This window comes from Callithrix jacchus, chromosome 3 (assembly GCF_049354715.1).
Source record: "Callithrix jacchus isolate 240 chromosome 3, calJac240_pri, whole genome shotgun sequence".
NCBI classification, from domain to species: Eukaryota; Metazoa; Chordata; class Mammalia; order Primates; family Cebidae; genus Callithrix; species Callithrix jacchus.
In genome coordinates, this window is record NC_133504.1 from 32,236,820 (window position 1) to 32,263,409 (window position 26,590).

The 26,590-nt window shown below is 36.0% G+C and overlaps 1 protein-coding gene across 14 annotated transcripts in view; it reads left to right on the plus strand.

The window, feature by feature from the left end:
- MARCHF1 (membrane associated ring-CH-type finger 1) overlaps window positions 1-26,590 on the plus strand; it is a 933,735-nt gene that overhangs the window by 860,883 nt on the left and 46,262 nt on the right. For all 14 annotated transcript variants that reach the window (XM_035292742.3, XM_054252825.2, XM_054252826.2 and 11 more), the window contains one exon: window positions 19,508-19,688. In XM_035292742.3, coding sequence (XP_035148633.1) covers window positions 19,508-19,688 — 181 coding nt within the window. The remainder of the gene's footprint in view (window positions 1-19,507; window positions 19,689-26,590) is intronic.

Genomic DNA, 26,590 nt, shown 5'->3' on the forward strand with positions numbered 1-26,590 from the left:
AGGACAAATATCCAAAAAGAGATATTCAGGAGGCAGAAATAGGCAAGGTCTAAAGTTCAGAGGAGAGACCTTGACTGTAGATGAAGGTCAGGAAGTCTTGAGTAGGTAGGTGTGATTGTCAAGATCCCCCATGGGAATTCTGTAAACTGAGATGTGGTCTTGAAGAACCCAGTGAATAGCAACATTTGATATTCCCTGGGAGGGTAAAAGAAGCCAGTGGAGGGAAGGAACAGAACAGCCAAAATGGCAGACAGAAACTGAGGAGTCTGTCAAAAAAGAGAGAGTATGAAAAGTGGAGGAAGAGGTAAATTCAGGGACCATTTGTGTTCCTGTTTTTAATTTAAGGGACCCTTGAGTGAAAGACAGAGCAGTTGAAGATTTGGAAAATTAAGAGGATCAGTTCTTTATTAATTTCCCACAGAGAAGGTAGGAAGGGGTAGGACCTAACGTGGCAAGATTGACCATGGCAGGGAAAACAGGCATGAGTTTTTTTGCAATCAAAGTAAAAGGTAAAATGATAAATGTGGATATATGCAGATCTATAGATTTTTTTAAGTTTCTATTTGATGGCCTTTTGAGGTCCTCTGTTCAGAGTAAGGGAATTGGTTGCAAGATCAAACATCCAATGAAGTTTCAAATAAACAACAAAGAATTTTTCATTGGTATGTACTCATGCTAAAGAAGTATTCATAATTTATCTGAAATTCAGATTTAACTAGGCTGGGCATTCTGTATGTTTTTGCTAAGTCCACCAATGCTAAACATAGTACGATAGATAAGCATTGTTGAAAGCCCTGTGGAGGTGAGTAACGAAGAGTTTATGGAGGCCATAGACTGCAGGAAGTATAATTTACCTCTGCAGTACATCACGGAAATGCAGATACAGCCAAGCAAGGCAGCTTGAATCTAGGGAAATATAAAACGCTTATATTTCCTATTTTTCCAGTTTCATGTGTATATCTTCAGATGAACCTGAAATTTAATAACTAAGAAAAATGTACATTATACATAAGATGTTTGAGGAAAATAACATTTTAGTGAGTAGTTTTTCCTTTCAGCATTTATTTAGAGAAAAAAATTATATTTCCCTTTACCTTAATCTTTCAGACAACTATTAGTCTTTGGGAAGACTGAGTTCATAGAGTCACCCATCATCTAGGTCACTTTCCATTGGCTCTTTGAAAACCCTTGGAACAGAAGTACACGTTATCATCTATCACATCCTTGAAGATAGTATTTCCTGGGGCAGCCTCTTTCTTTTCAGAGTCTCTAATTGTGAGAAAGTTCTTTGTCACATTTAACATTTAATATCTAATATTTAATCAGTTGAACTCATATTTTCTACCTGTTGGTCCTGGATTCATATTCACTCAGTAATAGATTTTTTTCAGCTTTTGTTACTTATTCTGTTACTTCTCCCTATTATTTTTTCTGTGCAAAAATGAGACTGACATTCTATTGTCAAAGTCTGTTCTAGAGGTAAAAGATAAGCTGTTCAGTCTTCAATATTCAGGTGAGAAAGGTTACGCTAAGAAACGTAATGAAGCATTCATTTCTAAGAGGTAACAGACTCTTAAGAAAGTTCACAGATGTATTCTCTTATGCTTTTGCCTTTGTTTTGCTGAGTCTTGTTGAAACTAATAGCAACCATTCTCCCGTTGATTTTAATAAAATCTGAGTTGGTAGGAAATATAGGTGTGAACTTTGTTGGTAACCTGCCAAGGCTGAGTTACGTGGGAATACTCAATATAGAATCAGGAGGTCTTGCTTCCGACTCTTCTCTCAACTTGGAGTGGTCAGACTTGAAAAAGGTAAAATGGCCCTCTCTTTATTTATAGGATTATAAAATGAGAAAAATGCTATGTGCTTTGCAAATGAATACATTACTAGTATAATTCAATGTTTTCAAACTAATTTATTTTTTATGAATAATTTTAATCAATGCAGTGTCAGTAGCTATTCAGATATACCCTATGCTACTGAGTTTTACAGAGTAAGCATTTCTCTAACAAAGAGAAGAAAAATGTTTATAACACCACATTTTGTTATAAATGTTCAGTATTATACAGCATTTTGGCTGAGTAATTTATATTTTGAATGGATAAAAAAATGAATTAAGACACTGACACACACACATACAAAATTATAAAAAATAACTTGAAAAAATTGTAGAAACAGAATTTTATCTTTTCTTTGTATATTTTAAAGATAGGCCTTGTTCTTAGCAGGATTTTTTTTTCTGACTGTTTTCAGTTTCGGAGATAATCTTTCCAGGGATGAAATGGCAGTATCATCAATAATACTGATTATCTTGACTGGCAAATTATCTTACATGACCAAAACCAAATGGATTGATTGATTACTTTCTAATTTAGCTAAACAGGTCACTCCAATTTTTGGAAATAGCATGTATTCTGAAGGCCAATTATTTAACGAGTTGTGCCTTTAGATAGAAACAAAATAATAGATATTTCCTTGTTTTAAAAAACCGTATTAAAGCAGATTTGAATATCGACCAGGAATTTTCTAATCTCAGAAATTTTCAGACATATAGGTCAATATTTACAGGTTATGAGTCCATAGTGTGCTACATTTACCTTTTCCTTGATAATTTCTAGTTTGTTGAATACTCAATCATATCAAAGGACAAAATATTGAAGAGGAAGGATTATTAATTACATAGAGTTTATCTACTTCTTAATTTAGGAGCAATATGTATTCAGAATTAAAGTAATATTGAACTATATCCTTCCTTTAATGAATTTATATCTGTTTAGCAATATGAAACTCCTCTATTGTAAGAAAGCAACACCTTCTCTCTTTTCTCACTCATACAATTCATTTTTAAAACTATTGTGTGTGCATTAAATTTAGATCCCCTATAGGTTTATGCAAACAGAAAATAAACATTGTGTGTATAAACATGAATACTAAGTACAGTATTTTTTGCTACCAAATAAGGATATATAACTGAGAATTTACATATAGCTTGAACATTTTCTCCATTTCTAATTACCACAGTTAGGTTCTCATCTTCCCTATAAAGATTGCAGAGTAGTTATATATTTATTTCAGACCTTCTGCAGTTGGTATTTAAATAGGTAAATTTAAATATCAGTATCTAATTTGGTTCAGAAATTAAAATGCCTGTGCAGCAACCTCAGCAAGTTGTCTTTTGCTCTTAGCACTCTGACAGCCCTAAACACAGCACAGTATTCTCCTTCCCACCTCTGACAGATACGAGGACTCCAGGAGTATGTCAGTTCTCCTTCGTTCACTTTCAGGTTTATGCAGAACTGAAGATGCCATAATTCAAAAGTGTCTGTGTTTGGCGATGGATTTTACTGTAGACATTAAACTGAGAACTTTCTTCTTTCCCTCAAGGATGCCCAACAAATGCTAATCAAAACCTCTCCATGTTCTGCCTGACTTTTACTGGCTTGTTCTCATTTGGCTCCTCTGAGGCCCACTTTAACAAATTCTGATGTCTTTATTTTACAAACTCTTTATCTAAATTAGATCATGACTCTCTGGGGGTGTAATCAAATTAAAATGTTTTGCCACACAATAAGATGGCCACAATGGAGAAAATAAAAGAGGAATAAGGAAAAATAATCATAACCAGAATGAAATCGAAGCCACATGTATTGTCAGAATGCCCCAAACATCAGAGGACTCATTGTTCCAATCAGCATTCCAAAGTCTCAAAATCCCACCAGTTAGAGCTAGGAAAGCCCTAAGAGATCATTTCACTAAGGGGTTCTCAGTCTAGACTGCTTGTAAGACTCACCCGGGAATTTTTTTTTTTTTTTTTTTTTTTTTTGAGAGAGAGTCTGATTCTGTTCCCCAGGCTGGAGTGCAGGAGAGCGATCTCTACTCACTGCAACCTCTGCCTTCCAGATTCAGGCAATCCTCCTACCTCTGCCTCCCCAGTAGCTGGGACTACAGGCACCCACCACCACGCCCAGTTGAGACGGGGTTTCACCGTGTTAGCCAGGCTGGTCTCGATACCCTGACCTCAAGATCTGGCTGCCTCAGCCTCCCAAAGTGCTGGGATTACAAGCATGAGCCACCACACCCGTCCCCAAATTTTCTTTATTAATGCTGCCAGGACTCCATCCAGATTGCTTTGGAAGTGGCACTTCAGCATGGGTACATTTTTTAGAAGCATGCCAGATCATTTTAATGAGCAACCGAAAGCTGAGAACCACTGATTTTTAGCCTAATCTGAGGTGAACAAAGTGATGCCCAGAAGATATGTGTGTGTGTGTGTGTAAATTTATATATGTATATATAAATAGATGTGTGTGTGTAAATTTATATATGTATATATAGATATGTGTGTGTAAATTTATGTATATATAAATAGATGTGTGTGTGTACATTTATATATGTATATATAAATATGTGTGTGTAAATTTATATATGTATATATAAAGAGATATGTGTGTGTAAATTTATATATGTATATATAAATAGATGTGTGTGTGTAAATTTATATATGTATATATATAGATTGTGTGTGTAAATTTATATATGCATATATAAATAGATATGTGTGTGTAAATTTATATATGTATATATAAATAGATGTGTGTGTGTATGTATATATATAGCAAAAAATGCATATGGAAGAGGAGGTCTACTTGACAGTATATCTTATAATTTAGACACACCAGAAAAGAAGCCTGGGGGCTAGCAACTGGTACAAAGTTATTTTCCTTCAGCTCCTGAAGCCATCTAAAATATAGGACAATGGTTCTCAAGCTTGACACACTTATTGTTGGAAATAGAAAATACAGTCACTTTTAACAGCCTTCATTTTGGAATGACCTCAAATTTCTCATTGGTATGGAAGATTGTAATTCATTTTCAAATGACACTTTGCAGGGCGGGTGGGGCGAGAGGGAGCCCTAAAAGCATGCCTCTCTGAGTCTCTGTACTATTAGCATCAAAATCACCTCACAAGTTTTTAAACAAGCAAATTATGTGGCCCCCTATTGAATCAGAAATGATGGGAATGGAACCTAGCCATCTAGGTTTTAACTGACCCTCTCTGTGAGACTGATCCATAGTAAAGTATGGAAACCACGGAAGTAGAAAAGACAGATAATGTAACAATCCATGGTAATAAAGTGTGTTTGTTCTGCATGGAGATAGGTATAGGTGCTTTAGGGAAAAGGAACCCAACAAATCTGTGCAAGGACAGCAAAATCACAAAGCAAAATAAAGGAGGTGAGCATTTGTATTTGCTGATCTTCTTTTAAAAAACTTTTTTGATATACTAAGTGTGCACATATGTGTATGCTTGTGTGTAGACGTATATATTGTGTGTGAATGTATGTGTGTTTTGATCAAGGACAGACTATATATATATGTAGGCCTAGGCTAATGTGTATGTTACTGTCTTTGTTTTTAAAAGTTTAAAAAGTAAAATTAAATGTGTGTGTGTGTGTGTGTGTGTGTGCACGCGCATGCGCGTTTTGAGACAAAGTCTTGCTCTGTTACCCAGGCTGGAGTGCAGTGGTGCAATCTCGGCTCACTGCAACCTCTGTGTCCAGGATTCAAGCGATTCTTCATGCCTCAGCCTCCCAAGTAGCTGGGAATACAGGTGCCCACCACCATGCCCAGCTAATTTTTTGTATTTGTAGTAGAAACAGGGTTTCACCGTGTAGACCAGGCTGATCTCGAACTCCTGACCTCAAGCAATCTGCCTGCCTTGGCCTCCCAAAGTGCTAGAATTACAGGCGTTAGCCACCGTGCCTGGCCAAAAATTTTTTAAATAGAAAAAGCTTATAAAATAAGAATAGAAAGAAAGTAAATCTTTTGAACAGCTATATTGTATTTCTGTTTTAAGCTAAGTGTTATGATAAAAAGAGTCAAAACGTTTAAAACATTAAAAAATTTATAAAATAAAAAATGTTAAAGTAAGCTAAGGTGAACTTATTACTGAAAATAGAAAAATATTTTTTATAAATTGAGTGGATCCTAGGAGGTGTACAGTATTTATAAAGTCTAAAGAAGTGTACAGTGAGGTCCTAGGCCTTCACATTCACTCCCCATCACTCACTGACTCAGCCAGAGCAACTTCCAATTCTGTAAGCTCCATTCATGGTAAGTGTACTATACAGGTGTACTGCTTTTTATATATAGTATTACTGTATGTTTTCTATATTCAGATGCTCAAATACTTACTATGTTACAACTGTCCACAGAATTCAGTCCAGTAATATGTGCTACAGTTTTGTAGCTTGGGGCCAACAGGCTCTACCATTTAGATTGTGTGTGGAGTAGGCTACACCATCCGATTTGTGTATGTTCACTCTGTGATGTTCACACAATGATGGAATTTCTAATGAGGCATTTCTCAGAATGTAGCCCCGTCATTAGGGGATGTATGGCGTGACTGTATTTCAGAATGAAAAATTTTGACCAAGAAGGCTAAAGGTCAAAAGCTGATGAAAAGACAAGGAGACAAAGTGAAGGACAGGCATTGCAAAAGGCTAACCGTGATGAGTGCTGAGAAAGGTCAAACAAACCTACAAATGCAGGGATCTGAAAATGCTAACTATGCAGTTGAAGATACCCCCTTTTGATGGCAGATGACAGGGTAAGGTAGTTTTATCTTCTGGGAAACTGCAGCAGAATCTCACAGACCTAAATAGAATGTCTAAATACACAATTGCATAGAGTTTAGATGTATACCATAGCTGACATGAACTATGCTTTATATACTTAAAATTCAGATAATACAATATATTCCTAGAATATTGATGTATCTGAAGGAGGAGGGAGGAGACAATAATTTTCTCTCCTTGCAATAACTAAGTATATTGGAATATAAAACTAATCAGAGGGTTAGCACCTGTATGTTTATATTTCTGTCATAATATATATGACAGTATGTAGAAGTCTTTTGGTTACTATCAAAACAAAGGTTACAAAAGTTGCTCCTGACGCTGGACAGGAAGATAACTAGACACAATTCAGAATCTATTGATAACCAGATCTTCAGATATATACATCTATCAAATTTATTCATGAGTCTATTAATTAACTAAAGAATGAGAAAAAGTGAAGTAGAATTAGAAAAATATAATCTTTGTATTTTAACATTTTTATTGATTACAGTAACTTGTAGTTACTAGAAATAAAGTTTTAAAATAGAGAAAACTACCATTTTAATATAAACTTAGCTACATAATCACTATTTAGATTTTGATGTTTCCTTGTAATCTTTTTCCGTGAATATAATGTTTAAAATAAGATTATACCATGTTTTGAATTGTATCTCTCAATGACAGAGTTTTAATTTTATACACAGCTTTTGGAAAATGAAAAGTATCAGAAAACTATCTTAGTGGTTTTGCCTAACTAGAAATTCCATTCTGTCAGGATTCTGAATGTATAAGCTTTTGTAATTGTGTAAGGCATTTTTGTAAAATTGTAAGGCATTTTCATTTGGTTCCAGAAAATTATATTTTGCCCTATTTGGGAGGTAAATAATTGGGAAAGGACCAGGCGCAGTGGCTTATGCCTCTAATCCCAGCACTTTGGGAGGCCGAGGTGGGCAGATCACCTGAAGTCAGGAGTTCGAGACTAGCCTGGCCAACATGGCAAAATCCCTTCTCTACGAAAAAATACAAAAATTAGCTGGGTGTGGTGGCGCACACCTGTAACCTCAGCTACTCCGGAGACAGAGACAGAAGAATCACTTGAACCCAGGAGGCAGAGGTTGCAGTGAGCCGAGATTGCGCCACTGCACTCCAGCCTAGGTGACAGGGCAAGACTTTATCTCAAATAATAATAATAATAATTGGGAAAATTAAATGATATAAGAATCATTCTGGATTCCCTACACAGTGGGAAAATGTAAATTAGAGGAAAAATAACATTTTATTGGATTGGTGCTAAAGTAATGGCAAAACTGCTATTACTTTTGCACCAACCAAATAAATTATGTATTTGTAATTTTACTGCTATTTAGAAAAATATCTTTAAATACGATTATTCATTGAACAATCTCAAACCCAACAGAGTAGCAGCTCTGAGAAAGTGTGGGTCTATTTCCTTATCATTTTCAAGACTGCTGTCTCCATACTGAGTAACTAAGTCAAAAATCAAATTATGAGCATTATTATTTACAGGTGGTAAGTGTGTGGACAAGCAAATGCTCAGAGGCCCTGTACATGGATGACTCATGAGCCTCTATCCCCAAGAGCTGAACCAAAAGCGTAAAGTCAGCTTGGTCCATCCTTTGTTCTCTTCCTCCACAGCTCATCCCTTTCCTTTTCCCAAATTGATGCCTACATTCTATCAACTCCAAGTTTACAAAATATCTGTTCTCTTTTTCCATTCCATTCTCACACTAGGACACTAATTTCTGTTCTCATTGTTACTGACTTGGACTATTGTAGTAGTCTCTCCCTTTTCTTTCTATTCTAACATGCCACATTAATCCTTCTAATAATCTTACTTTGCTCTTTAAAGGGGCAAATAGTTTATTTATTTATCTTTCCTGTGGTTAAATACACACTTAACAAGAGATGTACCATTCTAATAAATTTTTAAGTGTGGAGTACAGTATTTATTGTTAACTATAGACACAGTATTATACAGCATATCTGTAGAACTGAATCATCATCTTAATCAAAACTTATTCTCATTGAATAACAACTTCCCATTCTCCCCTCTCTCCAGCCTTTGGCAGCCAATATTCTACTCCCTGTTTCTTTGTGTTGGACTATTTTATACACTTCATATAAGTGGTATTTGATAGGTGATATTTATCCTTCTGTGACTGGTTTATTTCACTCAGCATAATTTCCTCAAGGTTCATCCAGTGAACATCCAATCCTGTAGCAAATGGCAGGATTTCTTTATTTAAGGATGAATAATATTTTATTGTGTATAAGTATAACCACATTTTTTTGAGACAGGGTCTCACTATGTTGCCCAGGGTAGAGTACAGTGGCATGATCAGAGCTCACTGCAACTGCAATCTCTCGGACTTAGTCAATCTTTCTGCCTTAGCCTCCCAAGTAATTGGGACTATGGTACATGTCACCACATTCCGCTAATTTTATTTTTTTAATTTTTAGTGAAGACAGGGTATTGCCGTGTTGCCCAGGCTGCTCTCAAACTTTTGAGCTCAAGCAATCCTCCCACCTCAGCCCCCCAAAGTGCTGAGTTTACAAGCATGAGCCACTCTCCCTGGCTTAAACCTCATTTTCTTTCTTTATTGATAAGTTGATGGACATTTAAGTTGTTTCCGTAGCTTGAGTCTTGTCATTAATGCTGCAATGATCATGGGGGTTCAGATCCCTATCTGAGGTCCTGATTTCAATTCTCCCGGATACTTAGAAGTGGGGTTGCTCACTCATATGGTATTTCTGTTGTTAATTCTTTGAAAAACCTCCAGGCTGTTTTCCATAGCAGGTGCACCATTTTTAATCCTAACAGTATACAAGGGTTCCAACTTGTCCACAGCCTCAGGAGCATTTATCTTGTTGGGCTTTTTTGGGGAGTTTTTGATTTGGGGTTTGAATAATGGCTATTCTAATGGGTATGAGGTGGTATTTCAGTGTGGTTCTGATTTGCATTTCCCTGATGATTAGTGATATTGAACACCTTTCTATATAGCTGCTAACCATTGGATGTCTTTTTTTTTTTTTTTTTTTTTTTTTTTTGAGACAGAGTTTCGCTCTTGTTACCCAGGCTGGAGTGCAATGGCGCGATCTCGGCTCGCCGCAACCTCCGCCTCCTGGGTTCAGGCAATTCTCCTGCCTCAGCCTCCCGAGTAGCTGGGATTACAGGCACGCGCCACCACGCCCAACTAATTTTTTGTAATTTTAGTAGAGACGGGGTTTCACCATGTTGACCAAGATGGTTTCGATCTGTTGACCTCGTGATTCACCCGCCTCGGCCTCCCAAAGTGCTGGGATTACAGGCTTGAGCCACCGCGCCCGGCCTGGATGTCTTCTTTAGAGAAATTTCTTTTCAGCTCCTTTGCCCGTTTTTTTTAATGTAATCTTAATTTTTTATTCAAATTATTTAGTGGGTTTCTACTCAACTAAATACAATTAAACGTGTGTGTGTGTGTGTGTGTGTGTGTGCGCGCGAGCGCGTGCTGGCACTGGCTGAGTTAAATACAAGGCTCTGTGTAATCTTTATTTTTCAGCCTGACATCTCACTACAATTCTACTTGAACTTTCATGCTCTTTTCAAACTTGGCCACATACTGTTATCAAATTACCCAATCAATCCTACTTCTAAGTGTTGACTGAAAAGGCATTGAAAAGCAAATATCTTCTGTGCTTAATGTATTCTACCAACATCCTTCTTCATCTGCCATAATTCTACCCAGGCTTCAATTCCAATTCCCATGCCACATCGTCCATTAGGCTTTAACCACCCACCCCCGGCCCCCAATCTGAGATGAACTTTCTCTCCTTTGCATACAACAGCACTTGACACAGCACACATCACATTTTAAATGTATCCTGTCTAGTTTTGCAGTTATCTAATGCATAAACTATCATAGTATAAATTCCTCAAGGGAAAAAGACTGAGACTAATTCATCTTTGTATTTATCATAGGACTTTATAAAACCTTGCATATATACATATGCAAAAAATTATTTGTTGACTGAATGAATAAATGAGTGAATAAATGAATAAAAAATGATCATTCTTCAATATTGTAAACTTGTAAAACCAGCATTTTGCACTTACTTGCCTTTGTAGAAGAATTCATATGCAGAGGCGTATTTCCACTACAATGCATTTTTGGTTATCTGTAAATAAAGTGCCTGCTTTGTCAATTATCCATAGCAACTTGAGACTTTCTTTGATGTAATGCTCAGCCAGATAAGATTAATGAGTGGACAAAATTGGAAGGAAGTCATGGTTGAGGATGAGCTTATAAACATTCAAACACTTAGCAATCACAAGAAAAAAATGATCAGAAAATCAGTTTGAATTAAGAATTTCTGCCACATGCAGAAAAGAAAAAGACTAAAAGGTTATAACTGGGTAATTTTTCTGATAGTTCTGTTACTATGTATGTACAGAAGCCTTCTTCTGTATCTGACCACATATATTTCTTTGGTTATATCTACATAGTAAAGTCAAATAGTTTTTATTATCTGTCCCTCTGTTTTGCCTTTTCACTTCAATGCATGCAGCTAAAAACAAAAATTAGCCTAATAACCTTAAGCATACTTGCTTAGAAATATCTCTAGTTTAATTTTGTCAGTCTTACATATATACCCAAAAAGATGTCAAAGCTACTATAAAATGAATATTTACACCATGTGCAAATGTTGAGAAAATTATAACCTTGGGATATTCATTCAATATATATTATCTGTTTACTTATCTGTAAGTCATCAAAATTATAAGTAGGATCTGTAAAGATAAATGCCACGAGGAAAACTGACTTCCTTTACACAGAGATAGATTGTCCTCTAAGCTAACCAATGAGTAAACCACGGGGCAGTAAAGCAGTAGTTAACAGGGAAGGAATCATCCTGAAAAACACAATCTAGCTTTTTATTTCTCCTGATTATGGAAGATCTGAGCTAATCTTAAGATTAATAAGATCTATTCTATTGCTAGATACACTGACTGGGACACCTAGAGCTACACATGTCAGTAGAGGGAATGGGGGAATCTAATGTGTTTCGGGAGCCCGCGGAGACCTCTCAGAAAGTCTTCAAAGAGGGTCCAGCCCACTATGAGGCTGAACCACAAGGCTAGATGAGAGTAGAATCTCAGTGGGAATCCTCAGTCCCAAGCAGAATTTAAATTCTTCATGTCAATGGCATCGAACCATCTCCAGAGGCGGTGAGACACCCAAGAGAAGCAATTCCAATAGAATCTTCTCAAACCATTGCAGAATTCAATGTCTATGAATTCAAATAAGACTTGGCCTCCTCCACTTCCATTACTGACCAAGCAAGGGTGATCATTATCTTCTCCACTGTTTTCTATCCGTGTGAGGTCTGGTGGGGGAAAAACAGTGGTTGATTACTTGTGACTTTTGGATCAGCTCCAGGGATAGAGTTAGGAAAGCCGGGACATTGCCATGTCATTGTCTTTGTTGTTGATCATTCCCCACAGCTCTGTACAGATGGTCTGAGGTTTTGACCAAGTCAGTGGTGACAAATTAGGGCATGAAATTAAACTCAGGAAGTCATGTTATGTAGCAGCTTTTTTGAGTTGAAAATATTCCTTTGAGAAAACAAAAACACTTTTAACAAAATCACATATGTATGAAGAACTGTCACTCATCTGCAGATGTAAAAAAGAGTACATATTCAAAATGACAAAACTTATGATTACAAAAACAGTATTATCTGTTTGTAAAATATTTTTAATCTTATGTCATTATTGTATTTTTGTGTTTCAAGGCATTTTAAATCTCAGGATGAATGATGGCTTAGGATATTTATCTTCACCTCTGTTAAGGAAATCTAAGTATCTGGCTTATAACACCTTTTTGTTTTAATTCCAAAAATGTGTGCTGGCTCCATATCAATAAGAGTAGCTGGAAACAGCTGTTAGTAGGGATGATATTAACCACTGCCCATCTTCTCTTGTTTATTTAAGTATGTTACTTCCCCTTTCTACTGCAGATCAGTTTGCTTGACTTCCTCTGCTGCTCAGATAGCGTATAAAAGTGTTACACCTCAGTTTAGTTCCTCAATGCAAATTAAAATGTTCATGGTATCAAAAAGGATCACATATTTCTCACTTTCACTATAAGTGAATTTTCCCGAAACATAAGCAAAACACTGGTCATTGTAACAGCTTCTGAGAATTCCCATATCATCTGACTAAGCTGGCTTTTTTGGTGTATGCTTTGTAAATGTTTAAAGGGAAGCTAGTCCATTATGGTCTACTGCTTTGCCATCTTTACCCTGACTGTTTAACATTCTCATAACTTAAATTGCTCTAAATATTTATACAAATGCACAAAAAGATCCTACCCCCACAAAATTATTAAATATGATTTTATTTGGCTCATAATTCCAGAACTTGTGTAAATGAAACAGTTAACAAACAGTGGAGACTGTATCTGTGTGGTATAGGCTTTAAGAGCAATGACAGTTCAAGAAATAGGAGAGAGCATTGTAGGGAAGGAAAAACTAGGGCCTGTTTTATTAGCGATGTGATTCTGAAATTTAGATGAGTCTTAATTAGATGAGGTGTTATTAAAAGAGGGAAGATATCAAAGGTATGAAAATCATACTTGAGGAAATTTCCAGAGACAGATTTTCATATAGAGACTGCAGGCCGGGCGCGGTGGCTCACGCCTGTAATCCCAGCACTTTGGGAGGCTGAGACGGGTGGATCACGAGGTCGAGACATCGAGACCATCCTGGTCAACATGGTGAAACTCCGTCTCTACTAAATACAAAAAAGTAGCTGGGCATGGTAGTGCGTGCCTGTAATCCCAGCTACTCGGGAGGCTGAGGCAGGAGAATTGCCTGAATCCAGGAGACGGAGCTTGCAGTGAGCCGAGATCGCGCCATTGCACTCCAGCCTGGGTAACAAGAGCGAAACTTCGTCTGGGGGGTGGTGGGGGAAGAAAAAAAAGAGAGACTGCAATACACCCAGGAAATAATTATCTGACTATTAATTTTTTTTAAATACTACTTTTAGTAAACTGTTATGCAGTAAAATGGGAGAATAATTGTCATAGACTGTTAAGAATTAAATTAAGTGAACAATTGATTATTATCACTTAATTGATCACTTAATTTAATCCTTATTAAGTGATCACTATTCCCCCATTTTACTGATGAGGAACCTGAAACACAGAGATTAAGTAATTTAACACATATAGATCAGCAGAACTACAAATTTCATGCTTATTGTATTTTCAATAGCCACACCAGCATTTCTCAACATTTTTTGCAACATGCAGAACATGGTAACATTTTTAAGTCACCCAGGGTGAATGGACGACACACCCTCAAGACCTCAAAACTGCCCTCTCAGCTGACAGGAATCAAGATCTTAGCAGAGCAGTAACTTATTTGTGGCAAAACCCACGGCTTATTAGCTGTTAAATTCTGTACCATGCTACTGTGGTTGTATGTCAGAGATTCGTGGAAAATTTGGCTGAATAGGTAAGGTAAACTCAATTGTGCACGCTCATATGAAAAGAAGGTAAAGCAATTTGGGTTTATAGATTGGTGATAGAGTTCTTGAAGAGTGGCAGTATATTAAGAGGATCTAAATAAACGCGTATCTTAAGGATGAATCTGGAGAACATCATTCTCAGCAAACTGACACAAGAACAGAAAATGAAACGCCGCATATTCTCACTCATAGGCGGGTGATGAAAAATGAGAACACATGGACACAGAGAGGGGAGTACTAAAAACTGGGGTCTATAGGGGGAAAAGGGGAGGGCCAGTGGGAGGGGGAGGTGAGGAGGGATTGCCAGGGGAGAAATACCAAATGTGGGTGAAGGGGAGAAAGCAAACAAAACACACTGCCCTGTGTGTACCTATGCAACTGTATTGCATGCTCTGCACATGTACCCCAAATTCTAAAATGCAATAAAAAAAAAAAGAAAAAAAAATGAAGTGAAAAAAAAAAAAAAGAATGATTTCCTGATGGAAGGAACACAGTCTTAAAGATACTTTGTGGATATGTTGACAACTCAAAACCACTAGAGAAATGGTTGTGGGGATGAAAATGAAGAAGATATGAAAGACACTGAAGTGTATGGTTTTCTTTGCATATAGCAAGAACTAAGAAAATGTGCATGAATGAAATGATTATTGAGTGAAAGAATTTAACAATTCCAGAGTTGTATAACCACCGTGGCTCTCACAAAGATGATTTTTTTTTTAATTTAGCAGACTTTATCAAGGGTTTATGGAGATCAGGGTGATTACAGTAGAGTAATGCAGATAGTTCTAAATTTTGTACTGAATTTCATCAATTCCAGGACAGTGAGTTTAAAAAAACTCAGTGATGTTTTTTAAAAAACATATGAACAAAAAAATATGATTCTAGCAAAGCCAAGAAACCTTGGCAAAGGAAGGAACAAGGAGTACTAAAGGCCATTTTGAGCTATATAAGACCAAAAAAAAGTCCTACTTTTCTTCAAACTCAAACATTAAGGTAAGAGATGTGAAGCACACATACACACACCACACCCACAAAAAAAAACCTAAAATTGAATTTGCTGCATAGCATTATGTCATCTGCTATTCACAGATAGCTAGAAATTACATAAAAGTAAGAGTTTATTCAGTCATAAATGGCGAAAGTCTCAACATATCCTGATTAGACTGCAAGCAGATGGGTAAAATACTAAGATGCCAGTAAAATCTGTGACTTCAGCTTGTAGCTATCACTAGCTGACAGATACCATGTGAGTCACCAATAATTTTATAGAATCAGTCAATTCCCAAGTCCCAACTTCCTATCAGGTAAAAATGTACCAAAATTAGGAATATTTTACAATGCAATTTTATTACCTTATTGAAATCACCTTCTCTACACAATTATTCTGCTGGAAAAAAAATGTGTTAATGTTTTCATTACTGTGTTTCTGTTTATAATTCAGCAATTGTGATTTGTGTGAAGTATATCAATTTAGAAATTGTTTGATTCTTTCTTTAATGGCACTATCACATTATTTTTTATTTCTAGTAGATATTTGAAGTTGATATTTAGCTTTTAAATTGATTTAGAACAATCTCAACATGGTTTGCAAAGACTCTTGGGGTCCCACTTGACCCGGACAATTTGGAAAAATTTCCAAAATGCTAAAAATATGTAAAAATAAATCATATGAAATGGTAGTGAAAATGAACCAAGCTTTTTATTTTCCCTGTGGGAAATAACCTTAATTTTATGAGAAAATGTGTTGCTAGTGGTGCTTTAGGTAGTAGTTTCAGCATATATTTTTTAACGGGACTTTATGAGACATTGGAAGCTGGACGATAGTAAACTGGCCAGGTCAGTTTGAGCTCAGTAATCAGCTAGGCCTTACAAATAAATTACTTTTTCAATGTCAATGAAAACATCAGAGCTGCAACATCTTTTTGGTACCTATAGAGCATTTGACACAATCTTTTATTAGTGATGAATTTATCCAATAGCGTTAACTGCAATTTTTGGTCTTTTTCTTTTCAAATAAGAAATTTTGTTCATGGAAGCAGCAGGAACTAATTCCAGGCCAAGTGGGGTTTTCATTTTTATTGTGTGTGTGTCTCTGTGTAAATATACTTCAGTTTTATTGTTAATTGCAGAAGTTAGGGTGATTTATTTTGTAAAATTTGTTTTTATTATTGTCGATACTATTCATACATTGCCTTTACTCAGAATCACAGGTGTACTTTAGGGCAGGGATCTGCGAACATTTGTTGAAAGGGTCCCAGAAAGTAAGTGTTTTAGTTTCTGCAGCCACATGTCTCTGCAGCAACTACTCAACTCTGCTGTTACTCTGCAAACACAGCTCTAAACGATACATAAACTGATGGACGAGGCTGTGTTCCCATAAGACTTCATTGATTACAAACATTCAGGGGACAGAATTGGGTCATAGTTTGCTGACCCCTGGTTGAAGGGATTGTCTTTTTGGAGAGGCAGGAGATAGATGTTCAAGGAGTTAAGAAACATCAAACTCTTACTGTCTATAATTCATTAGATTTTAGTGGCTCCAAAAATAAATATTACAACTTAATTAAGTGCTAGAGAAGCTCCTATTTACTTTTACTGGCTGCTTTTGTAATAAGTCATGTTTTGTTGACTGAATTCAATTCTATTCAATTTACATCTACTGAGCACCGATGCTATGACACTAAATTGGTAACAAGCATAATAAAAAGTGTTAAGTCCAGGTCCTCGGGCCTAGGTTTGGAGAGAAGATATTTCAGGTTTTTATATTAAAAATAGGCATTCAGATGATTTTCAATTTCCCCTTAACACATTAGCTTTTTATACATGGTGCTACACCCAACATGGCTACTGCCTGTCAGCTCAGGGGGAAGGAGACGTTGATATTGGCCTTCCCTGTGTTCGTATCCCAGCACGCTCACCTCAGAACTTTAGATGGCAGTGTTCCTTTTTGCTCTCTTTATTTTTACTTAAGAAATTCACTCAAAATCCTGGTGTACTCTGTCATATTATTTCACCCTGAGGTCAGGGAGAGTGTTGGGTTTCAGTTTCTCTATCTTTCTGTACAGAGTAAGCAGTCATTTTATTTCCCCTGGGGAGATAGCCTCTATAGCTATATGTATATACACTTTAAAGGAAAGAACAGTGCAATGATTCATATTCTTTCAGCCTGCCATTGTGACTCAATTCAAAAAAGTAATTATGTAGATTTTTTTTTTTTTTTTTTGAGACGGAGTTTTGCTCTTGTTACCCAGGCTAGAGTGCAATGGCCCGATCTCGTCTCACCGCAACCTCTGCCTCCCGGGTTCAGGTAATTCTCCTGCCTCAGCCTCCCGAGTAGCTGGGACTACAGGCACACGCCACCATGCCCAGATAATTTTTGTATTTTTAGTAGAGACGGAGTTTCACCTTGTTGACCAGGATGGTCTCTATCTCTTGATCTCATGATCCACCCGCCTCGGCCTCCCAAAGTGCTGGGATTACATGCTTGAGCCACCTCGCCCGGCGGTAGATATTTTTAAAGTTTAAATGTTACCTTGAACATTCATGTTGCATTTTGTAAAATGTTGTTTTAGATTCAGGGGCCAGCTATGCAGGTTTGTCATGGGTGTATTGCATGTTGCTGAGGTTTGGGCTTCTCATGTTCCCATCACCCAGGTCTTGAACATAGTACCTCATAGATAGTTTTTCAACCTTTATCTCCCACCACCCTCTTCCACTTTAACAATCTCCCGTGTTTATTGTTTCCATCTTTGTGTCCCTGTGTACTCACTTTGGCTCCTACTTATAAGTGAGAACATGCAGTATTTGGTTTTCTGCTTCTGTGTTAATTCACTTGGGATACTGGTCTCCAGCTTCACCTGTATTTCTGCAAGAGACATGATTTCATTCTTTTTTTATAGCTGCATAGTATTGCATCGTGGAAATAGAAATTGCCACATTTTCTTTATGCAGTCCACCACTGATGGACACCTGGATTGATTCTATGTCTTTGCTATGGTGAATAGTGCTGCAGTAAACATATGAGTGTATGTGTTTAACAGATTTAGAGCAACATTTCTAATGAAATTTATTAGTAATGTCTAACTGCTGGTTACATCCTTCAGATTATTAAAGGGCTGAGATTTGAATTCACCAGGTAACATTATGAGAGACTTGTCTCATCCAAAGAGAAAAATAAATTAGTTTTTAAAATCTCAATATGAGATAAAATAATTTTAGACCACAAATCTGTGAAACTAGAATTCATAGTAGTTCAGAAACTAATTCAACTTAATTCATTGGCAGATGTATTTATTAGCATTTTTAAACAATAGGATTTTTTTAAACAATGATAATTACTGACAGTTTAGACCACTCGTTGTGACCAAACAGGTATGCATCTTCTTAAGAACATATCTGTAATATTTTCAAGCTAAGAATTCTTGTATTAACCTTATTCCTTTGTAATACCTTAAAATTTTTTCAGAATTTTTTCACATTGGTAAATACCATATTTAATAAATTATATGCCATGGTCTTATATTATCAAAGTAACATAGGAAAGTTTACCAAACTATAATATTCCTTCGAATACTTGAAACTCATAACTTTTATATATGGAAGCCCATAGAGAGTATCCTATTAAATAGATTAAGTTGGGGACATAGCACGATAGCAGTGCTGTTAAAATTGACTTCCGTGTATGAATGAAATGACAGTGCATTGTTGATACGCCTGTGTGTAATGCACAGCTTATTACATGATTTGAGTCCAGCAATGACCATACAAGTAAAAGTCAATTAATATTGGTCGATTATCCATTCTCCAAAAGGACCGGTGCTAGAAGTGTTTCCAGTTTCAATGTTGAGGTGAATATTTGCATATACATAATGAGATATCGTGGGTAAGACTAAAAGTGCATTGGATTGGGAATTTTTTTTTAATTTGGCAATATTTGCACATACATAATGGGGTATCCTGGGGATGCAACCCAAGTCTAAACACAGTATTCATTTATGTTTCATCTATGCCTTGTACACATAGCCAAAGATAATTTTATTTTCCCTTTGAGGTGGTGAATAAACTTTGTGTTGTGCACCTATGTTTTGACTAAATGGAATTTTCCACTCACAGAATTATGTTGGTGCTCAAAAAGTTTTGAATTTTGGATTTTGGAGCATTTCAGATTTGGGGTTTTCAGATTAGGAATGCTCAGTCTATATTGATCATAGATTTGGTTCTAGCATCAAAGTTGGAGTGAAATGTCCATGTGTTCTAAATCTTAGGTTGTCAAATCTGGTATAAGCAAGGGTAGAAATAACACAGGCAAGAAATCTTCTCTGCGAGCTCTCATACTGGCTGCTGTGTCTTTCTGCAGAATCTGTCACTGCGAAGGGGATGAAGAGAGCCCCCTCATCACACCCTGCCGCTGTACTGGGACACTGCGCTTTGTCCACCAGTCCTGCCTCCACCAGTGGATAAAGAGCTCAGATACACGCTGCTGTGAGCTCTGCAAGTATGACTTCATAATGGAGACCAAGCTCAAACCCCTCCGGAAGGTACAATATCTGTAGGAATTGCTTTGGGAGGGACCATTTGCAAAGTAGACTTCTTTTTAGAAATCTATTTCCTCTGACAATAAGATTCTCCTAGTATGCTAATATCCATGAAGGGCACATATCTTATATTGGGCTCAGGACACAAAATTCATCTAAGCATTTGCAGATAATCCTTCCTGTCATCTATGTTTTATATTCTAGAGCTTCTGAACGATATATTACTTCAATGCTTTTTTAAAAGTCAGTGCGTGCACACACACACACACATATATATATATATATATGCAAAATGTGCTTGTAATTCAATGTAATTGAATTGATGAGAACTATGATAGTATTGTGCTCACTGAAGCCAATTCCCAAGAAGGTTACATGATACATTGCCTTAAACAACATGAACTCATCAAATTTCTTACAAGTTATTTATTAAGTAATAAAACAGTGATTTCTTCTACTAAATGTGTACTATTTATGTTTACTTTTATTTGGAATTGATTTAATGACTTGCTTGTAATTGCAGTAGGTAAAAATAAAAAGTATTATTTTCCATATTGTGCATCAATCTGTAAGAGAGAGATAAGTATATTTTGTATCTATAATGTTCGTCTTCAAATTCCTCATCTATGTTATAGTTTTCTAAAGAAGAAAGGTAAGACTGTGACTCAAATACAAAGTTAGGGTCTCACTCAAACCCAACGAAAAAAAACTTGTAAAGAATGCAAACAAGGACAATGAACTTTATATAATTCATGTTTGATAGCTGGACTCCTGGATTTGAAGGTGTAGATTATTTATCTTTTTGCCTAACTATAGCCTTACTTATATGGCTGCCTCAATTTCCAAGGGAGAGTATGAAGACCACAGTTTAAACAAGGAATCATCCTAGAGCTGCTTTTTTATTTAAATTAAATGCAAAGCAAAACTCTTAGAACATTGCTTGGAAAGAAATGCAGTGGGTTCCAGAATGAGCAGAATTGAAATGCAAATGAGAATATTCTGGCACTTATCTGATTGCTGGCCAGCCATTGCAATTCTTCATTCATTCTGTAAATTGTGGAGAGCGAGAATCACATTCCTTGCTTTTGTGGTAGCCTCAATTTAAAAACCCGCCAATGGTTTATAGCCATCAAAAATCATGGCTAAAATTCCCTTAGGATATGTGTGGTCTTTTGTTAACACTGGGGTGACCTGAGTGCTGCGGGGTAACACTGTTTTTCTAGGGCCCAGGGTATCAATACCAGAAATAGAAGTGGACCCCAATTCCTTGCCTTTGCTTCATCTGCTGGACAGATGCTGAGTGCTGTTTGAGTAATGAAATGACACATTGTACTCCACGATTCTTTAAATTCCTTTTCTTATCCCTCAGAGAACTACAAATTATTTCCTAGAATCTACATATTTCTTCATTTTTTTCTCATGCTAGAATCACATAACATTTTCATTTCAACTTTGTTAAACACAGTATTTTAATCTGAGGGCCACGATCTACGATAATACTGCATTCTAACTTTCCCTTCTTTATCTATTACCACGACTCACTTTTTGTTTAATAAAAAAACGTGATGCTGAGAAGAAACTTGAAAAGTCCTTTTATTCTGCCCCCAGCTTTTGCAGCATCTAGTATCACCCTTTCAATACAACTTTCATCCTTCATTAATATTCCATTCCCAATAATTTACAACTCTCTCAGGAAATCTTATTTTTTTCCCAAACACACTGGCTTACAAACCAGAGAAAGGTAGCAAATGTATCTATCTTTTTAAATATTCATGATAATGGGCCATGGTAGTGGTTCACACCTGGAATCCCAGCACCTTGGGAGACTGAGGCAGGAGTATTCCTTGAGCCAAGAAGTTTGAGACCAACCTGGGCAACAAAGTGAAATCCTGTCTCTACAAAAAATTTTTTTTAAAAATTAACCTGGCATGGTAGCACACTTCTATAGTTCTAGCTAGTCAGGAGGCTGAGGCAGGAGAATCCCTTTAACGTAGGATTTCAAGGATGCAGTGTGCTGTGATCACACCACTGCACTCAAGCCTGGGTGATTGATAGAGTCACACCTTGTTTCCAAAATGTTAATAATCATAATAATAAATTTATCATAATGAATGTGTTGCAGCAACCTAGTGGGCACCTATGTACCTACTATCTGTTGATTAATATCCTAGTTTCTTCTAAAAAAAATCTTCTTTGATTAACTTGAATAATTAAATTGAATAATTTTCTTTGATTATTAATATATTAAGCATTAAGGAAGGACAGCATTTCAACATTCTTTATTTTTAATAGCACTTATATATGCATAGGAATGTCAGAATCTGATCCAGAGTTTGCTTCCCAAGCACCCACAAATGTGTTTTATTTGAGCCACGGGGCTTAAAATTATAACTTTAGTTACCAACATTTAAACATGTAATTATTTCATGTGCAATTCCACACATCTGAATTTGTCTGAAAAATCACAGCATCTGTCTTCACTGGAACCACATTCTCATATGACAACAATCGGTGGACCTAAGTGGTGTCTGGCCCCTTTAAAAAGCTACTTGCTTTCATATTCTTCACAGTTCTCACTCAGCCTTCCCTCTCTTTCTGATCTTGTGCCATCTCCACTTATCTGTGTACCTCTGTGGCACTTGTGTAGGCATCTGAATCTTCAACTTCTTTTCTAACACATGAGTCTTAGACATGAGGAACGTGCATTCCATTCCTCCCTCCATGATGCATAGGCTTTAAAAACCTGGAGAAGGTATTCCAACATCTCACTTTCTCCTTTGAAAATATGAGGCACTGGAATAATACTTAAGAGGCAGTATCCATAGTGATGACTTTCTCAGTCATCAATCTGAGTCATCACATTCTGTGGTGATACAAACTATACAGATATGAAGCATTTTAGAACTGTTCTAGTGGGCTATTTTGATGGCACTAAGATTCATCAACAGTTTTCTTTTGGTGCTTTGTAAATAGTTACAGAGAATGCTAGGTATAGCATTTGGTTAAAATATATTTGAAGTACATCCAGTTAATTACTTTCAACTTGGTAATTCTATTACAGTTTAAAACATTCTAAAGACCAACCTGCATGAAACAATTTAGCTAATGTTGTTGAATTTCTGCCATTTTCCAATACAGGCAGGAGATTCTGTTTAGATGAAATGACTTCTTCATAGAAAGGTGCCAATCTTCATAGATAAAACTTGGGGCTTAATGGTTAGTTTCCAAAGATATTAGAAAATGTTACTTCATTAATTGCAAGTTCATCAATTGCATTATTACTCCACCAAAATCTAGTTAGTAAATTCATCAAGGTATCTTAATGTTTCCAGAAGACAATCTTTAAAGCGAAAATAAAATTAAGTACTTATTCGAGGAAAAGCAGTTTTCATCATCTTTAAGTCAGTAACTCAGCTAATTTTGTAACACCCAATAAAAGTGTCATTAATCTGCTAAATTACCCCAGGTCAGAAATAATTCTGAGGGTCCAGAAAAGTCAAAAACTCACACCTAAAGTAAGCACAGTGACTACTCAGTGCAATTGGGAGATGAACTCAGTATCAACTAGGAAGCATAATCGAATCTATTCTGAAGCTAAAGAATTTCATGGAGTTCAGATTTAAGCTGCTCCTGACTGGGAAAAGCCAACTATTAAATATGAAACCAAGTTTATGAGGACAGCAAATACTACTGACAACTTTCTATCCCCCCTAAAATATTTTTTCTGTAATTTTCCCTACAGAAACTATTTGACAAAAGTACAATACAGGATATGTAACTCCATACATCTTTTTGTTCCTTATCTCATTTGCACAAAGAAAATAAGGTAATGAATAAGTTATCTTTGCTTTAGTAATGATTATGTTGAGCCGTATGCACTAACCATTTTGTAGATCAAAAACAGTTGAATATTGGAATGTTCATAAAATATAATTTCTGTGTAAATTATGTCAAATAAAGAGTAGTCATCTTGGTAGTTCTACATTTCAACTATCATGATTTACAGTGCTGTCACTGACATGCCTATTTTTAAAAATGAAGAACTGTCTTTAACAAACACTGTTAATTCCTTCCTTGCCTTAATTTGATGTAGCATTCATCTTTCAAAAGAGCCAAGCGTTAATGAGAGTTATCATAGAAGGTTAACTGCCCCAAATTTGTTATCGATTAGTTGATGATCTGAATGTCTTATCATTAATAGCCTTAAAATTAAACGGAGAAGGGGCTAAGTCCTGATTCCTAGCTAGGATATTCTTGCACCCTTTGAATAACATTGTCTATGACAAAAAAAATTCAAAATGCATCATTTTCTTACCATTAAGGGGAAATTGTTCTTTCGCTAATATGACCATCACATACTGAATTCCTTCTATGGGACAAATATTTAGCATACATCATTTAACTAATTCAATTTTCGTTACAACACCATTTTATGTAGACATATCAGGACCCTTTTGCAGATGAGAAAAATAAAATAAAATATCAAACTCACTCAATATCACACACCTCAAAGCTCCCTGATTCTAAAGCATGTGCTCGTTGTACTGTGTCACTCCGCCACCAAATCGCTGAGAGACTCTCTCTTTAGGCATCACAACTTTAATTCTTACTTAAATCATTCCCGAAGGAAATCTTTCAAAACAAATAATTCTAAAACAAAAATTTTTCTGAACTCTTCTTTCCTAGACAAGAATATTTTACCCCAAATATTTTCCTAATAACTGAAATATATCATTGTATGCACAGCAATTATTTTTCAGGCTGAAAACATTAATGACTTCCATATCTTGAAATACATATAAGGCTGTTTCTCTTCATTGTGCTTACTACATCCTGCTATGTTTTGAAAGCCTTTCTATCTGAATTTGTTGTTTCTCTTTCTTCTCTGCTCCCAGAGCATCAGATATTGCTTCTGTTTTCCCAATAGTCCTTATTCAACATTTAACGTAGGTGCTTCTTTTTGCTTTAAACAACACCACCAAAAAATTTAGGGCTTATAAAAATGGGTCTACAAAAGGCTGAAGACAATTCTGGATAAACTTCTGTTTTTTTGATCATTGGCAAGAGTTTTAGTGGGCACGGACATTCTGAAATCTTTCTAGGGTTCTTTGAGTTCTCTTTGACATTATTTTTAATTAATTCTCAATTTTACTTAAAGTATTTGTGATTACATAATAAGAAAGCCCTCAGAAATAGTTTTGATGTCTTCAGGCTATTTCCCTTTCATAGGAACCGAATTCTAGGGAGTAGATTGGCTATTCCATTTATTCACAAATATATAAGCCTGAAAGCAATGAAAATTTCTGCCGTAGAATAGCTCAAACAAAGCTTTCTTATGATTGCAAAAAAAATTCATACTCACAATTCACAATACATACTCATTTCTGTTCTATTATTACATGAAGCCTAAGGGAAGTCAAAGTGACTGAGGACACTCTAGGGAAATGATTTTGTTTTCAAACTTATGCTCTTCAAATGAGCCCTGTATGTTTTCCACAACAAATTTCTCACTGTCCAGTGGTGGTATTGTCTACAGTCAAATGCCCTTCCCTTCACTTCCTCACTGCTTCCGTCGTTAAGAAGGAGGAGTCCAGTAGGCTACTAGGCTGTTTGCTATGGGAAAGGACAAAATAAGTAGACTACAAAATAAACAAAAAGATTCTTAAAAGAAAAGCATTATAACTTGATTGAAGATTAATCTTTTTACTAGATTTTTTTGTCTTTGTTTTGTTGTTTTAATTTGTTTTATTTCCTTAACTCTTAGAAGTACAATTTTGGCTCTTACAAGTACAATTGATATTGCAGCTAAAATAATATTCCAGTGTGAATAGATAACAATGCCAACATGTATCAAATAACTATGACATGAAAAATACAAGTGTCTCATGATTTATTCTAAAAGAGCTTAGGATTTATCACATGTATTTTTATCTTTTGGCTTTAAATAAAATACTAGTAGGTCAATTAGCCTTTCAAAATATCAAAGAAATTCACCTGAGATTGGTATTATAGAGTAGCTTGTTGAAACAGAAATATTGTTGTTCTCTGGGCAGCAAAAGAGCTTATTTCTTTTGGGAAGCATCCATCCATAAACCTAGTTCTCCTTCTAGTCAGAGTTCAGCTCACATCGCCAGCAAACTATGTTCTGAATGATTGTTCTGAGAGACTTCCAATGATGCCCAGTTTATTAATTCTCTCAACTTACTGTATTATCCACCATGTGCCAGTCATGCTCAGTAATGAACAAGAGAGAAAAAAATCCTGCTCTAGGGGAGCATATAGTCTATTGCATAAGGAAAGAACAAGATGAAAGAATTTTCTGTAACTTGTGAGGAAATGGTACAGGCAGTTTAAAGAGAGAGCTTGCCACCATCATGGGTTTGGTCTTTGTAAGACAGTGCATATCTAAAGATATGCAAAACAAAAATAAAGCCAAAAAACTCTACAAGCACATAGAATAATTAATGTCCTTCTCTTTTGTTCTCCATGTTTCACAAAACCTAGGCTAATCAAAAAGTGTTATTTACCAATTAAATATCCAGGACATTACTGGGGAGATAATTGGGAATGTAGAGCAGGATTTGATACAGGCTGTCACAATGTAGCTTTAAATAAACAACTGCTGAATAATAATTGTTGACTGGAATAGATTAAACAGAACATTTCTTTTTAGTACTTCCTTACTAATAGATTGATGCACTATTTTAATTCTGTTAATTCTGTTTATCTTTTTGACAACTATTGCTGGAAGAATATAACCTTCCACTTGCTTAGCAAGAATGTCCCCTTGTGTTACTATCACAGATATGAAAGGAAATACCTAACTATAAAAGGATAAAGATCCACTCCTGAGAAAATCCGTTTTTTATTTTAACAAGAACTAAGAATACACAGAATACAGCTTA